Source organism: Brienomyrus brachyistius, chromosome 13, assembly GCF_023856365.1.
Source record: "Brienomyrus brachyistius isolate T26 chromosome 13, BBRACH_0.4, whole genome shotgun sequence".
In the NCBI taxonomy this organism is placed as follows: Eukaryota; Metazoa; Chordata; class Actinopteri; order Osteoglossiformes; family Mormyridae; genus Brienomyrus; species Brienomyrus brachyistius.
In genome coordinates, this window is record NC_064545.1 from 9,863,098 (window position 1) to 9,883,468 (window position 20,371).

Genomic DNA, 20,371 nt, shown 5'->3' on the forward strand with positions numbered 1-20,371 from the left:
ACCACACTAAAGGTCCGAGTCACATGTCCGGGTGAACCACACCAGACAAGGCACATTACTAGACGGAGAAAAGCACAGGACACGAGACTGGGTATAGGGTACAACGGAGGGAACCGAACAAACTCGGAGAAGTCTAGGGACATCAGGGGAGAGAAGTCAAATGGACAGAACACCAGACTGGGGACGACATGGGACAAGACACAGGACATTCAAGCAGGATGAACAAACAGAGGGGTAGCAGAGACTCAACGAGACACACAGGTGAATCAGACAAGACACTACTGGGGCTAGGAAGTGGACAAAGACAGAACAAGGGACTGCGAGGAAAACAGACTGGGACAAACACGGGGACAAAAACATGTCAGATAGGTGGAATTACCACAAGGACAGGGACAAAGACACGAGTATGGACTACAGGGGAACAGGGCAAGAAGTCAAAATGCGGAACTGGCGCTGTCCTCCCATAGGGGCCCATTGTAACAAAATGGCGGCCAACTTTCAGGTCATGGGGCCAGTGAATAGTTCCAAACGTTGACATTCATGGCATAGAATCAAGGTAACATTATATATTCATTTGGTTTTTTGTTATCAACGGGTTCGTGATTATAGTTAGCTCCACTGTTACCATGTCAATACACCTTTTTATTCATAATTTTAATTTTATTTTTAGCAGAAAATACCTCCCATACTAGCCAGTAAGATACTGATCAATAAGTTTTCATATGGCTGATGCTTTTATTCTAAGCAATTTACAAGGGAAGGGAATCCCAGGGAAATCGGACATCATCGGTCACGTAATTTTGTATAAACGAAGCAACTCCCGCTCAGTTTCGAATCGCTGGGTTTCAATTTGAATTGGCATGCTCTGAAGATTAATGATGGTATGTGTGTGTGGTAACTTGATTGTCGTTTGTTATTCTTTTATTTTGTAATGAAACCAGTTTCAGCCTGTAGTAGAAATGAAGCCATTTCACTGATGACAGCAATTGTGTCAGTGTTTTTTTTTCCCATAAGCACAATGAACCCAGTTATTTTGTTTTATGCTAATGTCGTAACACATATTTTTTTGTTTTGTTATCACTATGCAGCATTGTTAAAATTTTATGGCAATTTTACCACTTACAGTTGACACCCTTACAATGTGCCTGTCAGAAAAATATCTGTAAAATAAAAAAAAAAGTTATTGCATTCACAAAACCGAGCATCTTCTACAGCTTCCGTTTCCTTACCTTCCTGGCACACAGTGCCGATGCCTTATTTTTGCGACACTTTGTCTTAAAATGAAACCATAATATTTATGAATATTATGTATTTTTTAAGCAGTAACACAGTTCATCAAATACTGTTTGACATCACATTCACAAGGCCAAGTGTGATCTGCTATCCACCTTCCCTTTGTTGCCACTAAACGGCGTTGCATTAATGGCAACGTGTCTGCAGCGGTGGCAGATTGATCCCAAAAGTATTATGTGTTCCTCACTGGGAGAATACAATAAGATCTAAACACAGGAAAGCACAGAATGAGTAGACATTGTAAAGGAGGTGCATAAATGCACAGATAAAATGTTTTATACACAATAATAGAATGATATTTTCAACTGAATATTATCTTCACATGATTCAGCACCATCCATCTTCTTTGATTGCGGATATATATGTGTGCAGCGCCCTCTAGTGAAAGTAAGTGCAGCAAATAACAAAAAAATTTACGATCATTGCATTCAGCCCTTTTTTCAGTTTCTTTTTCTCTCAGTTTTACAAGCATACAAACCTAAACAAAATTTTACTCAGAGACTTTGGTCAATGTTGAATCATTCCTCAGAGACTCCATGTTGACTTGCAAAGTCAATCCAGGGTCTGATTGGGGCTCCTGAGAGACTGAAGGAGAAGTCAGAATGTCTTCGCTTATGAGTGACCTGGATAAAAACCAAGTTACGAGCCTTTAATGACCTCTCACGCACAGCCATCAGCAGTGTGTCTAGCTGTACTTAGCTTGGACCTAAAGATCCAAGTCTTTAGAGTCCTGGTGCTCCCTGTCTTGCTTTATGGCTGTGAGACATGGACGTTATCCAGTGAGCTGAGATGAAGACTGGACTCCTTTGGTACTGTGTCTCTTTGGAGAATCCTTGGGTACCGCTGGTGTCTTCTGAGCGGTTGCTAGAGGAGTCCCGAATGAGGCACATTACCTGCATTGTGAGGGAGGGTCAGTTACGGCACTACGGCCATGTGGCGTGTTTCCCTGAGGGTGATCCGGCTCACAGGATCCTCACTGCTGAGGACTGAAGTGGCTGAACCTGGCCGAGGGGACGCCCACGTAACACCTGGCTGTGGCAGATAGACGGCCATTTCCAGAGGGTGAAACTGGACCGTGTGTCGGCCTGGGGAGGTGGGACGCGGGGGGGGGGGGGTCACCAACCAGGATCAAGAGGTGCTTCATCTTGTGGTGGGTACGGCAACATGCTGTGTTAGTGCAAGTCCTCCAGCCTGACCTGACCTGCTGCTGACATATGATTGGCTGAACAGATATTTGCTTCAACGAGAAGTTGAACTTAATAAAGTGGCCAGTGAGTATATATGTATGTATGCATGCATGCGTGTATGTGTGCGCTTAATACAGTGGCAAGTGAGTTACCTGACCTGCCTTCAGGACCGACATACATGTTGGATACAAACGAAGACGACTTCCTCGGTTGTTCTGCCATCATCCGAGGAGATGTGACAGAGACCACAAAGGCTGGCTTTGATCGGCTCCTGGCTACGAGAAATAAAAAACAGATGTTCACAGAGACCTTCTACCTGAATGCCACACAGGACTGTTCTGCCTATGTGGAAGGTAGGGGATACCTCACCAACACACTGAGCCAGGAAGAGAAAGAGTTTCCCATTGCTTATTCCATGGTGATCCATGAGAAGATCGAGATGTTTGAGAGACTGCTCCGTGCACTGTATGCTCCCCAGAACGTGTACTGCGTACATATAGATCAGAAATGTTCCGAGGACTACAAGAACGCAGTTAGGTCCATAGTGTCCTGTCTACCAAACGTGTTTGTGGCGAGCAGACTGGAGAGCGTGGTGTATGCATCGTGGTCACGCGTCCAAGCGGACCTGAACTGCATGGAGGACCTGCTGAAGTCACCCGTCCAGTGGACGTATCTGCTGAACACCTGTGGGACTGACTTCCCTATTAAAACAAACGCGGAGATAGTTCAGAGCCTGAAATGGCTGAACGGCAGGAACAGCATGGAGTCCGAGGAGACACCGCAATACAAGAAAGGCCGCTGGCAGTATCATCACAATGTCACCCATGGCTTGGTTATCAGGACCGATATCAGGAAGACCCCTCCTCCAATCAGCACACCCATGTTCTCAGGCAATGCGTACTTCGTAGTCACACGTGAATTTGTAAGGCATGTGTTTGAAAGCCAGGAGGTACAGAATCTTCTGGAATGGGAAAAAGACACCTACAGCCCCGATGAACACCTGTGGGCCACTTTGATCCGAATGCCAGCTATGCCTGGATCCAATCCCCCCAGCATAAAATTCCATTACTCAGACATGACAGCCATAGCCCGACTGGTGAAGTGGAGTTACCTGGAAGGGGATGTGAGTAAAGGGGCCCCGTACCTCCCCTGTACTGGAAGCCACCGCAGAGCAGTGTGCATCTTTGGTGCTGGTGACTTACGCTGGTTGCTGCATCAGCAGCATCTTCTAGCAAACAAGTTTGACCCTCAGGTCGATGATGTTGTCCTCAAGTGCCTGGAGACACACCTTCGTTACAAGGCTCTCTATGGAAAATCAATGTAAATTAGCCTTTAAGGACAAGCATAGAAGGCGATGTTTCTCTGTATTAAGGAGGGTGAGTGTATAATGATGCCTGAACATGGCCATCTTTATGGTCTGTGAAAACTATTTTTACATGTCCTGCACCTTTAAATATTTCACTTTTTTAAAAAATTGTGTTTGTTCTCATGTGTGTTCTTCTAATAGTTTGTGAAGATTCAAAAATCTTCATCCACTACAATATATGATCCAGAATACAAAATCATATAATTTATTCACAATATTGTGGAAAACTTTTTTCGGCATTGTATGCTTGAGTGTCACGATCCGGGCAAGCAGAACGGTGATCGTGCGGGCAGGCATGCAAAAGACTAGGCAGGCAGGCAGAACACGGGGCGAACTGGGGGTTTATTGAGGGGCTAGGGCAGGACAGGGCAGGGCAGGGCAGGGCAGGGCAGGACAGGGCAGGGCAGGGCAGGACAGGACAGGACAGGACAGGACAGGACAGGACAGGACAGGACACTGACACACAGCAACATCAATGACGGACAGGGCAAACAGGTAAGACCAGGACTTAAATAGGACGGGACTAATCAAAGTAAGTGGACAAAGCTGGAGACGATCAGGGAGGGTGGGTAATCAGGGGGCGTGGCACACACGAGGAGCCGACGAGCTGGGTCATGACACTGAGTATTTTGAAGACTACGTATAAAACTTATAAACGGATAAATTTATGTTTTTTACATAACCAAAATTCAAATAAATTGCAAAAAAAAAACTGAATGAAATGGTCTCATACATATTCACTAATTGCACCATTCAACTAAATCACTAATAATTGTTTTCTTCCAGTTTTTAGCTGAAAATTCCCAAGTTTTCAGAACAACTGGCTTGGTCCTCAACACACAACAGATCTTTAAAGTCAGTACATATAAAACAGTTCCCAGTAAGCATAAACTGGGCTCAGCTGTGTACGTAAAACCGATTGACCTCCAGTATTCGAACACAGCAGAGAAGATAATGAATAACACCACTGATGATATACTAAAGTTTCCCAAATGCATTTTTAAACAGAAATAAACATTAAGTTTGTGAACAAGTGAACAACTATAATGATGGTTTATGCTGATTTATCAATTTGTTTTTCACAAATTATTAATAGCTTTGATCGCTTTGGTGGGTTAGGATACTGAACAAGGAAAATTTGATGCACAATGAAGATAATCTTGTATAATACTCTGGAAGTGGGTGTAAAACAGGACACAGGATATCATTTAAATCACTGAATCTTTGCATCCTTATTGTACAGTATTTTGCCTGATCACTATTATAATTGTAAATTCAAAAAGTACCACTGGTTTTTTTTCTCAGTGTTTGGAGAAAGTCTATCATTCATTTTTAACTCATTTCATGAAGCATTAACTCTCAGAATGTCTCAGAATCAGTCAAAAATTGAGAGAAACATTTATGTATAGAATTCCTCAGGCCCACAGAGTGACCACAATATCTACTGACTTTTGAAAAGACGGAAACAATTGAAAATTGGCCCAAATAGTGTAAAATTTCAACCAAAGATGAACACCATATGAATTACATTTACTTAGAAGAGGCTTGGGCGGCATGGTGGTGCAGTGGTTAGCACTGTTGCCTCACACCTCTGGGACCCGGGTTCGAGTCTCTGCCTGGGTCACATGTGTGTGGAGTTTGCATGTTCTCCCCATGTCGTCGTGGGGTTTCCTCCGGGTACTCCGGTTTCCCCCCGCAGTCCAAAAAAATGCTGAGGCTAATTGGAGTCGCTAAATTGCCCATAGGTGTGCATGTGTGAGTGAATGGTGTGTGAGTGTGCCCTGCGATGGGCTGGCCCCCCATCCTGGGTTGTTCCCTGCCTCGTGCCCATTGCTTCCGGGATAGGCTCCGGACCCCCCGCGACCCAATAGGATGAGCGGTTTGGAAAATGGATGGATGGATGGATGGATGGATGGATGGATAGAAGAGGCTTTTGTCCAAAGTGGTGGACAAGTGAGAATTGGACAGACCCTGGTGTAATTGGGGTTATAGGCTTAAGGGCCCAACATGAAAAAACAATTCACAGAAAGAGTCCCCACAACCTGTAATTGATAAAAGGTTGGCAGATGGGTGAATAGATACATGGAAGTTGTCATGCCCGGCTCGTCCGCTCCTCCTGTGTGCCACGCCCCCTGATTACCCACGTGTTTTCCCCCGATTGTATCCAGCTGTGTCTAGTTAATTTGCTCAGTCCTGTGTATTTCAGTCCGTGTCTTGCCTGAGTCCATTGTGGTTAGCTGTGCCTGTGTGTCTCCTGCTCCCTTGTCATCATTAAAACCCCAGTTTACCCTGATTTCTGCCTGATCTGCCTGTTCCTGACCCGCCTACCCGCACGATCGCCGCTTTGTCCGCCAGCGATCGTGACAGAATGACAGACCCACCGAAGAAGAGGAAGCAGAGAAGAAGGAAGGTACCGGAGGAATCGATCACTTTAGGTGCCTGCTCGCTCTCAAGCCCTGGGCTCCCTAACAAGGGTAGAGAGCGAGAGCCTGTCCTAGCCCCAGAGGTCGAGTCGCTCCAGTCCGGAGCTTGTTTCCTGTCCCGGCTCTGGGATCATAGCGACAATGAAGAGGAGGAGCTCGTCCTAATTCCGGGCATTAAGCCGCCTACGGAAGATGAGCTGCCACCCCTCGCACTGCACCAGTACTGCCCCAAAGGACTGAGTAATCGGGGCGGTATCCGCGCAGGTGGAGACGCGATCCCGCGAGTACCCCGCTTCCCAAAGAGGGCAGCGATTGTGCCTCTGCTGCCCGACTGGCCAGTCCCTCCTGTCGAGGCACCACCCTCGCCTCAGGAACAGTTGGCGCATAAGTTCTTCGCCCTCCAGGGCTTATTTTGGAGGGTGATCGGGGACCCAGCCATTCCCGAGGGTCCCGCAGCGGCGCTACTCACCGCAAGGCTCCAGAAAGGATTCGAGTCGTTCAACCCCAGGTCGGGACCGGACGACCTCGAGCACCTCGCGGAGGACCTGCAGGAGCTACTCCGTCTTAAACGAGCTCCTGACCCCTTGCCGACGCAGCCGCTTCCGCCATCCGTACAACCCCCTTCTCTGCAGCCTGCTGCTGATAAGCAGGCACTTCCTCTATCCGCGGACCCGGCTCCCGAGCAGGCGCAACGACCGACACCTGCGCAGCCGCCTCCGCTGGCTACTACGGCCCTTGAGCCCGGGCCGCCATCTGCGCTGCCGCCTGCGCAGCCGCCACCAGCAGCTCCAGAGGCGCCCCCTCCGCCTGCAGCAGCTCCAGTCCCTTCTGTCCTAGTCCCCGAGGAGGTCCCAGAAGACTCCATCCTAGCTCCTCCCTCTCCGGAGGTGGAGGAGCTTGAATGGGACCCCTCGGGGACCTCACTTGTGACTCCTGCGCCCTCACCCCGGCGAACTCGACCCCAGAGGGGTGTCGTAATGTCTGTGTCCCGTAAGGGGAGGGGATACAGTCGCAGGGCTGGGGTCCCACCCGCCCTGCCCCCCGGCTCGCCCTCCCTCGCCTGCGCTAGGGCTCGGTTGGCGCCAGCGGGTCCTGGCCCTCCGGGTCGGCGGTCGCCTGCGGCTCCCCCTCCTCGCCCTCGTCGCCCTGACTCGCTCCCTTCGCCGGGTCCTCAGCGGTCGCCTGCGGGTGCCCCTGGGGCGGCTCCTCGGTCGCCTGCTGGTCCCCCACCTCCTGCGCGTAGGAGGACGTCGCTGCCTACGGCGGCTCTCCCCCTCTCCTTGCCCTCGCCCAGGTCCCTTCCGGCTCCCTCGTCCCCTTCCCTGGTTCCCCCTCCGACTCCCTCCTTCGTCCCTGCTTCGGTCCCTCGCCCTGTCTCCTCGGCCCTTCCGGGGTCCCCTCCGGCCTCCCGGCCGCCTGCGGCCCCTCCGGCTGCCTCCCGTCGCCCGCAGTGTCTCCCTCGGCCGACCCTTTGCTCCGCCTCCTTCTCGCCCTGTGCCCCTGCCTTTGTCCCTCCTGTCTCTGTTCCTCCCATCTCTGCTCCTCGTGTTCCTCTTTCTCTCCCTGGGTTCCCTCTGTTCACTCCTGGCCCTTTTGTTCCACCTGTTCCCTCAGTGTCCCCGTTTCTTCTCTGTCTGTCTGCCTTTCCTGTCTTGTGTGGTGTCCTGTCCTGGCTCCTGCCTCTTTGTCAGTTTTGCCTGTCTGTTTTGTTCCCTGTTCCCCGTTGATTTGATTCTGTTTTTGTTTTTCAGGTCTTGGTTTACCTCGTCCCGTCCGTCGCCCCCGTCCTTGGCACGCCCGGAGAAGCGCGCCTTTGGGGGGGGGGTTCTGTCATGCCCGGCTCGTCCGCTCCTCCTGTGTGCCACGCCCCCTGATTACCCACGTGTTTTCCCCCGATTGTATCCAGCTGTGTCTAGTTAATTTGCTCAGTCCTGTGTATTTCAGTCCGTGTCTTGCCTGAGTCCATTGTCTGTCATTGTGGTTAGATGTGGTTAGCTGTGCCTGTGTGTCTCCTGCTCCCTTGTCATCATTAAAACCCCAGTTTACCCTGATTTCTGCCTGATCTGCCTGTTCCTGACCCGCCTACCCGCACGATCGCCGCTTTGTCCGCCAGCGATCGTGACAGAAGTATGACTACTTTTATGAAATCGCAAAGAATCCTATCAGTCCTGTTCTATGACAGACCTAAAAAATCCTTTGTCTGTCTGAAGTGGAGCGGAAATTATGAGGTAACTATAATAGGAATGATGGTTGATATACTACAGTCCATTTTCCTGTTAATCTACCACCAATCAGTGAGTTTCATATTGTTAATAGTGATAATCATAGCAATAGCGATAAACAGATCAATGATTCATTGTTAAAATCCAGTTCTGGTGATGAACTGTAAGTTAGTTTAATACAAATGAATACAATTATTCCAGAACCGATAAAAAGGTGGTACAACTAATCACCATTTATCATAAATCACCATTAAAATCAGGCATTACTGAACACGGGGGGGTAAGCATGGAATAAGGGGAGCACAGGTCTATACAAAGCTTTCAGTAAAACCAGCTGAGAACCGGAACAGTAAAGCCAGCCGAATAAACGCATGTGAAACTGTTAATCCTGTCATTATCTAAACCAGGCACATGCTGCTTAATCTGTATGACCACATGTGGTCTTTTTCTAACCCAGCACCCTCCTCTCATTGCATGCTGCACGTAAATGTCTGTGTATGCAGTGCCCCCTAGTGAAGATAACAAACCACATGTAAATAAGCAGCTTCACAGAATGACTCTCGCTTCACTGTGTTCACCCATCTGTATGAAATTGTTTCCCAGCTGTACAGCATGTCAACTTAAACAGAAGGTCATGACATTAGGGAATAGAAATGTCATGGCTTCTTAAATTGTGCAGTTCAGTAACTCAGAACCAGTATGTTGTGGAGGTTTGGAAAGGACCCAAACTTCAGTTTTGATGAGCTGTAGTAATTTAAAGAAGGGGTACGCTCCCTATCAGTGAGAGTTGCAGTTGTGTAAAACGCCATATGCATTCAGTAGTGCCGCACCCTTCAGGTTGTTGGTGATAATGCATTGTTAGAGTCCTGCAAGGTGTTGTGCCCTTGCCTATAGTTCTACGTCATGGACCGCTCCGAGGAGCAGGGCTTCCCTTTCACGCCCTCGAGGTTTCCCGTAAAGGGACTGCCGCAGCGGCCGGACCGCTCCCTTCCCACTGGCTCCATGTTCCGGTAGAACCTGTTTCGGTACTCCGCCCTCTGACAGCTGAAGTCTATCGGGGTAAATGGTCCTACTTCAGAATATTTTTGCGAGTTCGAGCAGTTCTGTCTCGTATCCCCCCACCTGTCCTTACCTCTGCTTGCCTGTCACTCTGGCCCATTTCTGCTTTCCTGACGACGATTCTAGCCTTGCCCTCCGAGTTTCCGACAAAGATCACCTGAATACCTGCCTGTCCCCGGACCTGAGCCTGCCCTGCCCCCCTGGAATACCGACGAAGATCGCTAGACCCCTGCCTGTCTCACAACTACGCCTGACATCCATCACCCTATCCCCCCCAAGTATAATTTCAGACCTGAGCATTAATTAATTTTCCCCAGACAAACTGATCACTGCTCTGCTTACGTGAAATTACAGTTTTATTAACAGCAGGTGTAGCCCATAGCCATGCCAAACACAATCACTGAAAACTCAGGAGCACTGCTGAAGACCAGCTCCAATGCTAAGAACATAAGTACAGAGGACGGTAAAAATACCCGGATGTTGGTCTTGCTCCACCCTTGCTTGGTCTTGTATCAAGGATACATCGGATACATCCTCACTGAACGAGAACAATCGCATGACTAATTGCACCCCAAGTTTATTCTTGGAAGGCAAGTTAGCAAGACCACACTCAAACTTCCAATGGACCTTACAGCGTTTTCCTTGTTTTATGTTGAAGCTTTGCTGGTTCAGTCCTGGCTGAGCATGTTAATGTCGAGTCAGAGGAAAAACTCTAGGAGATGTACTGGACACGTCTCCTGAGTGGTATATATGTTTTAATGGGATGGGGGTGTATTTGATTGCCCTCGTCCTGCCCTTGGATGGTTAATATATGCGGAAAGGTGTCAGGACAGTTGTGATACCCTTTTCTGTGCAGCTCCTGGTACCGCCCACTTTTTTACAGTGTGGAGCGGAGGCAAGTCCATATGGCACATGAAAAAACCGAACAGTCCATCGTGCGTGATAAAAGCCGTCATTTTTTCATTCTTAGCGAAGCAAAGTTTCCACAAGGTAATAAAATTACTAGTGGACAGTCCAGCTCTGGTATTTTTCAACCCGGATCTTCCTACTGTGGTCTGGACCGACACTTCTGATTACGTTCTGGGTGGTATCCTTGCTCAGATCCATCCGGACATCACGGAGCGCTTTGTCACATTCGCATCCAGGACCCTGACCCTGCTGAATGCAAATACTCGACAGTAGAGAAAGAGGCCCTTGGATGTGTGTGTGTGTGCTGGTGAAAAGTGGAGGACTTACCTGTGGGGACAAAGGTTTACACTTTACACTCATAGGTAACTATGAATGCTCAGGTAAAGAGTTGCCAATTGTGCCAGTCTTCAGATGCAAATGCTGCACCCTCTGCTGCAGCTCTCCAGTGCATGCAGTTTCCTACAGCATGGGAGAAGCTAGGTATTGATGTGGTTGGCCCCTTTGAAACTATTACTTGGGATTTCTGGTTTGCCCTGACACTGACAGATTACCACAAGTAGCCTGAGGTCCTTCACAGCCTCTGCTACTACTGGGCATATTATTAGTTTCTTGACATCAGTCTTTAGTTTTTGGCAAGAGTGTTTGGTAAGGGATTTCAGATTCTACATGCAGAATTTGTTGCATTCCTAAAGGACAATGTCATGTAGCACATACATACCTCAGTGTACCACCCAGCAGCAAGTGGAGCTGTAGAATGTTCCCACCATGTCCTTAAGTCTTATATACAGTCCGTCATTCTGCAAGGGAAGCCATGGAAACCCAAGGAGACGGAATTCCTCCAAGTTTACTGCGCTGCTCTACATGCGACCCCCAGACTTTCACTGTTTGAGTTATTACAGGACAGGAATATGCGCACTCGTGTTAATGTGCTATCTCTGCCCTTGTCCGGCAAAGACTCTGGTATGCTTTGTCACAGTGTCCCTCTCCCCAGAGCAAAACGTTTTTAAAGAAGAGGACAGGGTGTGCATTCGGAAGCCTACTCAGGTTCTGGAGATCAAAATGAAAGTTTCCCTTGTGATACCTTCTGGGAAAGTATTTTCAAAGTCACGGGGAAAAGCCATAAACTAACTGGATCAATCTTGGGATTCAGTGAATCGATACTGAATCTTCAAAACCAGGATCATGATTAATCATTAAATTAATATTTTTCCCACCCCTAGTCGGGGTTAATGATTGTTGTCACAGTTCTGGCATACTCATCACCCTGTCACAGACTGGACATTTTCTCTAGCTGTCAGTTTGAGTTGGTCCAACTGTTGATGGCCTACAGATAATGTTTAATATTTGAGGCCTTCTTTTAGTACACCTACGACCGGAAAGCTGTTTGTCTTGCCGTAGAGATCATTTCTCAGGACGTCAAAGGGTGCGCTGGCAATTATGAGCTCACTTATTCTCTGAATGAGTTCTTCATCGGTAAGCTGACACTCTAGAACTCTGGTTCTGGCTCTGCTCATCAATAATCTCACCTTGTTTCAGCCTGTATTGCAGCAAAAGGAGTCTATGAATTCTGAAATACACATTCATTATCAGTTGCCCTTCAAAGAATGACCACAATGTGTCAGGCTTTCTCTAATCTTCTTTAATGAGGCCAATACCATGCAGCCTTTTCCTTCCCTTGTCCTAAATACCACAGAATGTTTGCCGAGCTTTTCTAGCAGTGCCTGGTATATTATCATCCCCAGTGCCCCAGCAACATAATATTTTGTTTGATCAGTGAAAAAGTCTCACTCAAGTCAATGTCAGGCCAGTGTATCACTGGAAAGTGCCGTGCCATTTTCTGTTATTTAAAGAGTTATTTCTATTTTGCCGGCAAGAGGTTGTCAGCATGCAGTCCTCCCCTTGATTGTGTAACCTATTGAACCAGACAGAGGGACCCTTTAAAGGCTCCGGAAACCTTTGCAGATGTTTTGAATTAATTAGCTGATGGGAGTGTGGAACCATGAATCCGCGATATTGAACTTTGTCACAATATTCTAATTTCCTGAAATACTGAATTTTGGGTTTTCATTGGCTGTGAGCCATAATCAACCAAACGAAAAGTAATAAACACTTGAAATATATCACTCTGTGTGTGACAAATCGATACATGGGTTTCACTTTTTGAACTGAATCGCTGACATTAATTAACTTTTCTACGATACTCTAATTTATTGAGATGCACCTGTATATGATTAACAGCAGAGTATATTCAAGGTGGCTGTGGTTGGTTAACAGGGGGCAGGAAGAAGAGGTAAGGTTAACGCGCTTCAGTAGCGTCTGATCAGAAGCCACACCCAAGTGAAACAAAAGGAGCAGGCAGGCTTAGGGTTGAACATGACAGGCTGACATGGCTTCAAGATCAACGTTCATCCTGGATATAAATGGAGAGAACTTTCTGCTTTTTGCAGTCATTATTGCATAAGTGTTGCTGCAGAAATAGGGTGAAGCACACGTGAATGTTGAAGAAGATGTGGTGACAGTTTCGCAGTTTAGTTTCTCAACACAACTGAGAATGTTCCGGACCCCGATACGGCTAAATTAAATTAGATTATACACTGATGAACAGGGACACTTGTGCCTTGTGTATAAGAGACGAGGGAAAGCTATGCTGAAAATAATGATGCACTATAAACTTAACAAATTTTATATATCATCAGTATATTTTTTTGGGATCATCATTTTTTTATTCGTCTTCCTAAAGTTTTTCTGGAAAATACCTGACCTGCCTTCAGGACCGACATACATGTTGGATACAAACGAAGACGACTTCCTCGGTTGTTCTGCCATCATCCGAGGAGATGTGACAGAGACCACAAAGGCTGGCTTTGATCGGCTCCTGGCTACGAGAAAGAAAAAACAGATGTTCACAGAGACCTTCTACCTGAATGCAACACAGGACTGTTCTGCCTATGTGGAAGGTAGGGGATACCTCACCAACACACTGAGCCAGGAAGAGAAAGAGTTTCCCATTGCTTATTCCATGGTGATCCATGAGAACATCGAGATGTTTGAGAGACTGCTCCGTGCACTGTATGCTCCCCAGAACGTGTACTGCGTACATATAGATCAGAAATGTTCCGAGGACTACAAGAACGCAGTTAGGTCCATAGTGTCCTGTCTACCAAACGTGTTTGTGGCAAGCAGACTGGAGAGCGTGGTGTATGCATCGTGGTCACGCGTCCAAGCGGACCTGAACTGCATGGAGGACCTGCTGAAGTCACCTGTCCAGTGGACGTATCTGCTGAACACCTGTGGGACTGACTTCCCTATTAAAACAAACGCGGAGATAGTTCAGAGCCTGAAATGGCTGAACGGCAGGAACAGCATGGAGTCCGAGGAGACACCGCAGTACAAGAAAGGCCGCTGGCAGTATCATCACAATGTCACCCATGGCTTGGTTATCAGGACCGATATCAGGAAGACCCCTCCTCCAATCAGCACACCCATGTTCTCAGGCAATGCGTACTTCGTAGTCACACGTGAATTTGTAAGGCATGTGTTTGAAAGCCAGGAGGTACAGAATCTTCTGGAATGGGAAAAAGACACCTACAGCCCCGATGAACACCTGTGGGCCACTTTGATCCGAATGCCAGCTATGCCTGGATCCAATCCCCCCAACATAAAATTCCATTACTCAGACATGACAGCCATAGCCCGACTGGTGAAGTGGAGTAACCTGGAAGGGGATGTGAGTAAAGGGGCCCCGTACCCCCCCTGTACTGGAAGCTACCGCAGAGAAGTGTGCATCTTTGGTGCTGGTGACTTACGCTGGTTGCTGCATCAGCAGCATCTTCTAGCAAACAAGTTTGACCCTCAGGTCGATGATATTGCCCTCAAGTGCCTGGAGATACACCTTCGTTACAAGGCTCTCTATGGAAAATCAATGTAAATTAGCCTTTAAGGACAAGCATTGAAGGGGATGTTTCTCTGTATTAAGGAGGGTGAGTGTACAGTATAATAATGCCTGAACATTGGCATCTGTAAGGATTGTAAAACTGTTTTTTTGTTCACATATCCTACATGTTTTAATTTAAAAATAAGTAGTGGATCAGAAATTGTGTTTCTTGTCATGTATGTTCTTGCAATAGTGTAACTTAAAATTTTGCCCATGACATTGATTATGGCAAAAATCATAATCAGGATTATTTTGGTCTATTAAGATCATGATTATATAGGATGATTATTTATTGACTTGGAAATATGCATTTATTGAACGCTAAATATAATTAAACTGAGAAACAAATAAGTAATAAATAATTTTGTGAACTGAATTTATGACACTAGACAAAATGGAAGCATCCTTGTGAAACGAATTGTGGCAAAATAATAGGTTTGTCTTGATTATTTTGCTTTGATAATTGTAGGAAGGCACAATCATAACTGAAATTACATATTGATTAATTGCCCCGCTGAAACATAAAGGCTTTTGATTGTGGTGTACAGTCCCGGGTGTGAGATGCTTGATTCAGTAAAGATTATCTCTTGAACTGTGTCCAAGTTTGAGTTTAATCACATGGTAACCAAGTCACTACCGAACAAAAATGAACGCACACGTAAGATCGTGTTCTCTTTTTTGTAGTTCAGTGCTTATTTTGTGTTTTACAGTAATTGTAAAGGTTAAAAATGCTTCATCTACTATTATTATCTATTACTACTACTACTACTATACTATTCCCCACATGCTTGTATGCATGCCTGACAACGTTGGGCTCCTATTGAGACGACAGATGGTGTCCTGGGGGATCTCCTCCCAGATCTGGACCAGGGCATGAATCTGCTACTGGACAGTCTGAGGTGCAACCTGGCAGCGTCGGATGGACCGAAACATAATGTCCCAGAGGTGTTCTGTTGGGTTTAGGTCTAGCGAGCATGGGGGCCAGTCAATGGTATCAATGCCTTCATCCTCCAGGAAGTACCTGCATACTTTTGCCACAAGAGACTGGGCATTGTCATGCACCAGAAGGAACCCAGGACCCACTGCACCAGCATAGGGCTTGACAGTGGGTCCAAGGGTTTCATCCTGATACCTAATGGCGGTCAAGGCGCATCCCTCCATGGATATGCTTCCCCAGACCATCACTGACTCACCCCCAAACCTTCATGCTGAACAAAGGTTACAGGCATTCATCCATCCATCCATTTTCCAAACCGCTTATCCTACTGAGTTGCGGGGAGTCCGGAGCCTATCCTGGAAGCAATGGGCACGAGGCAGGGAACAACCCAGGATGGGGGGCCAGCCCATCGCAGGGCACACTCACACACCATTCACTCACACATGCACACCTAGGGGCAATTTAGCAACTCCAATTAGCCTCAGCATGTTTTTGGACTGTGGGGGGAAACCGGAGTACCCGGAGGAAACCCCACAACGACATGGGGAGAACATGCAAACTCCGTACACATGTGACCCAGGCGGAGACTCGAACCCGGGTCCCAGAGGTGTGAGGCAACAGTGCTAACCACTGCACCACCATGCCGCCCCAGGTTACAGGCAGCCAGTGTTAATTTCGTTAACGAAAAATCGTTTCATTATCATCAACGACCTTTATTTTCAGAGTAAAACGAGATGATAACTACATAAAAATGATTTCTCGATGCCTAAGACTATGATGAAGTGTTTTGACACTTTCGTCAACAAATAAAAACGAAATGAAAATGTTTGCCAGAGACAAGATACAATCAGAACTAATGTAGTTCACATACAGCGGTATTCAACTGGAATTTAAAGAGGTCCAGTTGGAGAAAATTTCTTGAAGCAAAGATCTGGAAGATCATAATGTCTAATTACTTAGTTTGATATATATATATATTTAAGTAGCCTATTAGTTGTATCAACATTGCATGTAATCAATACCTGACTGCCAGATCAAATTTATTCAGCGCAATTCAAAACCTTTTTGACAATATTTATTGTCACGTGACATATAGAGCTGAACATATATGTGTCACTGCTGATATGTATGTTTTATCATTTACTAGTTTTAAAAGAACATATTAAAAGTAGGGCTGCATTTCAAAATAAAATGTGAAAACTGTGCATGTTTAAATAAAGTACTTAACCGTAAAACCAAGCTAATACAGTCGTGTTTATATTTTAGTGATCATGGATTTAAGTATTGGTTTCGATAATCCCACACGGAATAAAATTAAGGTCTCGTTTTAATATAAATACATACAAACTATTATCACTTTGATTGCTCTTAGCAAGCAAAGTGACGTCGGAATGACGTCTTTTATATGTCGTTTTTGGACGTTCAGTTTTGGTCCACTGAAGGGGTTGTTTTGTGGACGTCATTTCAACGTCAAACTTGGACTCGTTTTAGACATCGTTTTTATGCTGCTTCTATAGGCTCTGTAGTCCCATGTTTTCAGACAGTGGAGGACATGTTTTCTATGGGCCACCAGGTAATTTTTCAGTAGCTTTGCTTACACCTTTGTATGCGTCTCCAGTTATCTGTGGCTGAGACAATCAAATGAAGTTATTGGAAAATGATCTGGAACAGTAACCCACCTTCTGAAATGGGACTAGATCATATTCCAAAAACTTAATTTGACTGTCAGGCCCTTAGTGAAGAGCCACAAAAAACAAATTTCAATAAATTAACGTGAAGGATATATGTAGGCATAAAATTACACATGTAATAAACCCTTTATACTAGTTGATCAGTGAGTGGTCCTCCTTGTATCCCTCTACTGATCTCCTTGTCAAGCACAGCTGGTCTATAATCTCACAATGCATCTGGTTGTGAACTTGTCAGAATAGGTCAAAACTAAGTGAAAATACGTGCTCAGAAAGAAGGCAAATGAGAACATGCAGTCTGGTCCATACCCAGACAGAAGAAAATTGTTGTAGATAGCTGTCCAACACTTTGTGGACACAGTCCTTGGTGTTCCGCCCACCGATTTTTGAAATTTGCCATATTCGTACTTCTTGGAATAAGTTCACTTCCCAGAGGAATGTCTTGATGCATACTCAATCATCCAGGTAAGGAAATCCCAAAAAGTTGATTCTGTTCATCTGGACGTAGTGTGTTCAGTGGGAGAAACGTGTCATCACTCATCCAAGTGACTTCTGCAGTCTCAGACTTCTACAGACTTCAGTCTCAGACTGGACATAGCGTCTCAGTGGGAGAAACCTTTCGTCAGATGAACAGAATCAAATGTTTGTGATTCCCAGAGGAATTTAACAGTGTTCCAGTGCACTGTATCGTTTTAATACTCGGCTACCCATTACTTTTAGACCTGTAAAACCTATACCAGGGTATTGAAGTCCTGTGCATCAGAGAGCTGTTGCTCCTGCAATTCAAACTCCTCCATGGTGTCAATCCTCTCAATATGGACAGCTGAAGAGGCAGGCTGCATTTCCTTCAGGCGTTGAGGAATGTCTACCATTAAAGTCAGTACCTTTTTGGTACACTGAAATAACCATATTCATTGATGATTACAATGGTTTACCTCTAATTGGAATAGCAAGGTTAGCTAGGTCACAAGTGTTTTTGTAATCAGATCCAGTGTTTGTTATTAGTCCAGTAGTGTTGCAGGAAGAACCATAAAAATTCAAACAAATGTCAGACATGATGAAAACCAAGCCGCGGCTATAATCGAAAAGCAGTTTCTGTGGACAGAGAGAACATTGCAGTAAAAGAGAAGATGGTACCATTTAAAGTCTCTCTCTAGCTCAGTGTCCAGTCATCTCACACTGCTAATAGATCAATACTTACCATGCCATGGTAATGGGAAAGACCATCTCCCACTCTCAGTCACTGCATCTGCACCACAGAAAATCTGTTTTAGAAGTTACCAAACGATGAAACTTTCAACAGATTTATTAGAAGAGAAATAATAAATCTGCAATATAACGATTAGAGATACATCTGCAAAACTCACTGAATTGCAAAGAGCTATGCAGCCAGAGCGATGCTGATTATCACCTGAATAGCAAAATAATCGTATTTGGCCGTAGTGTGAACGCAGCCGACAATTCAGCATGCGAAGGTCTGTCATATGGGGGGGCTGCTGAGATCGCAGTACCGCGATCTTTCATCATGTCTGGATCTGGCCAGGGGCCCGGAGACATCATTACTGAATCGGTCATCACATCTAGAGGCATCACTGTGGCATGACCGGTCTTGTCCAGCCCTGACTGCACAAGATACAAGATATTTGTCACATACGGTTATACAAAGTAATACCGCAGTGATATGACTGTGTGCCTCGAACCTTCCCAGTGCCATGACCCGTCATGTCTGGACCTGATGCTGGATGCCCTGCTGGACCTGTTGTCATTTACATTTAATCACTTGGCCACACCTTCATAACTGACAACATGCCATGTTAACACTGGAACAGTCTAACTCCATTTAAAAACATGTATCTCTCCGATTTTGTATCCTCTACGAGAGTTTGTGTTGTATTATGTTCAAATGTTTAATAAAAAAAAATTTAATGTATCACTCATTCATAAAGATGAAAGCTCTGCAACTATCCTGACTGGTGAAGAGTGTGTCGTTTCCACAACACAGTGTGGCAGCGAGCGGTCAGTAATACAAGGACACGCCTACGCCACCTGGGGAATTTCACCCCAGGAAATATTACTTCAAATTAAGAGCAACAAGAAGTTTGTTTACTGAATGGAGCTGGAGACCTGTTTATATACAGTTAACAATTTATTGGAAAGATAAAACAAAGGAGCAAAATGAAGCGCTGTAGCACCAACAACCCAACAAAAATTTTTAAAAAAAACAACGTCCAACCTTTGGCCACTGACTGATAAAACCCAACAAGGAGCAGTTGTCTGGTGAGGTTTGATCAAGAGGGGGAATGGAGTCCACAACACACACACAAATGTACTGCACACGGTGAAAGTGTGAACACCACATACCAAGGCAGCCATTGGTATACACAAAATGAAAAATAAAGAAAATACACCCATCTAGCCGAGAATCTGCGAGATTTGGTACTGGAATCTCTAAAAAGGAAAAACCATCAATAAGTAACAGAATACACGCCGTCACTCTACAGCAGTCCCAAACAGAAAGGGCGGCCCAAAGGCTGTGAATAAGCCCCAATCTAAGGAATGAAGCAGCTCCAGTAAATCACTCAAAAAGACAAAGCAATTTGGTTTAAAGAAAAGGGAGTCTGGCACACTGGCTTGAAGAGGCATACACTGAAGCAGACGACCAATTGAAATCATAATCCTGGCAACAACCATAACTAGAACTGAAACACCTTAAGTAAACAATTAACAAGCACCTATGGCCCAGCCACCGGAATCACAGACGCAGAGCACACTTGTTCTCACTCCAGAAATACTGCAATATAAAATGTTACGGTTAGCCATTCAAACCCAGCAGAGAATTAGCGCGAATAAAACAGCAAAACCTACCGCCAAGGCACACAATAAGTGTGAAACAGCCAGCATGCCACCATACCAAGCCACCGCAATCCGGAAAGGGAGTTACCGGATCGGGAAACGCCAATGATGGCACCAGACAAGCGGTGTCCTACCCTCATAGTCCGCCGTACTACCTCTCCACTTCCACTGGGCAGCAAGCCAAGGGGCCTAGGAGCTGTAGGTAACAAACCCACCCGATCACCAGGAGGTTCTACCGTGGACACCAACACCGCGGAGGCTTGGTCCGTAGGCGACACGGCTACCTGTGATGCTGGAATAGATATGGGATCTTCAGGCAACCAAACGCACAAATCGTAAGATGGCCCACTCGAAAATGACAATGCAGGTTCCTGGGTACTACCGACTAATGGGTCAAGTGACACTCGCCTCTGCACTCAAGCCTTCAACATAGAGCGGTAAACACGCCTTACCATCTCGAGGTTCTCTACTGGTATATACTGTATATAGTAGTATATACT

At 46.0% G+C, this 20,371-nt stretch overlaps 1 protein-coding gene across 10 annotated transcripts in view; it reads left to right on the forward strand.

Annotated features, from left to right (window-relative positions):
- LOC125706287 (beta-1,3-galactosyl-O-glycosyl-glycoprotein beta-1,6-N-acetylglucosaminyltransferase 3-like) overlaps window positions 1-20,371 on the forward strand; it is a 91,426-nt gene that overhangs the window by 36,935 nt on the left and 34,120 nt on the right. For 4 of the 10 annotated variants that reach the window (XM_048972927.1, XM_048972923.1, XM_048972919.1 and 1 more), the window contains one exon: window positions 13,689-14,985. The exons of 2 other annotated variants lie outside the window; for them this stretch is intronic. In XM_048972927.1, coding sequence (XP_048828884.1) covers window positions 13,689-14,387 — 699 coding nt within the window. In that variant the 3' untranslated portion in view covers window positions 14,388-14,985. Of the gene's footprint in view, window positions 1-2,632; window positions 3,106-12,333; window positions 14,986-20,371 lie in introns of those variants that run through there. 4 more of the 10 variants (XM_048972920.1, XM_048972924.1, XM_048972917.1 and 1 more) reach the window with 4 other exon arrangements.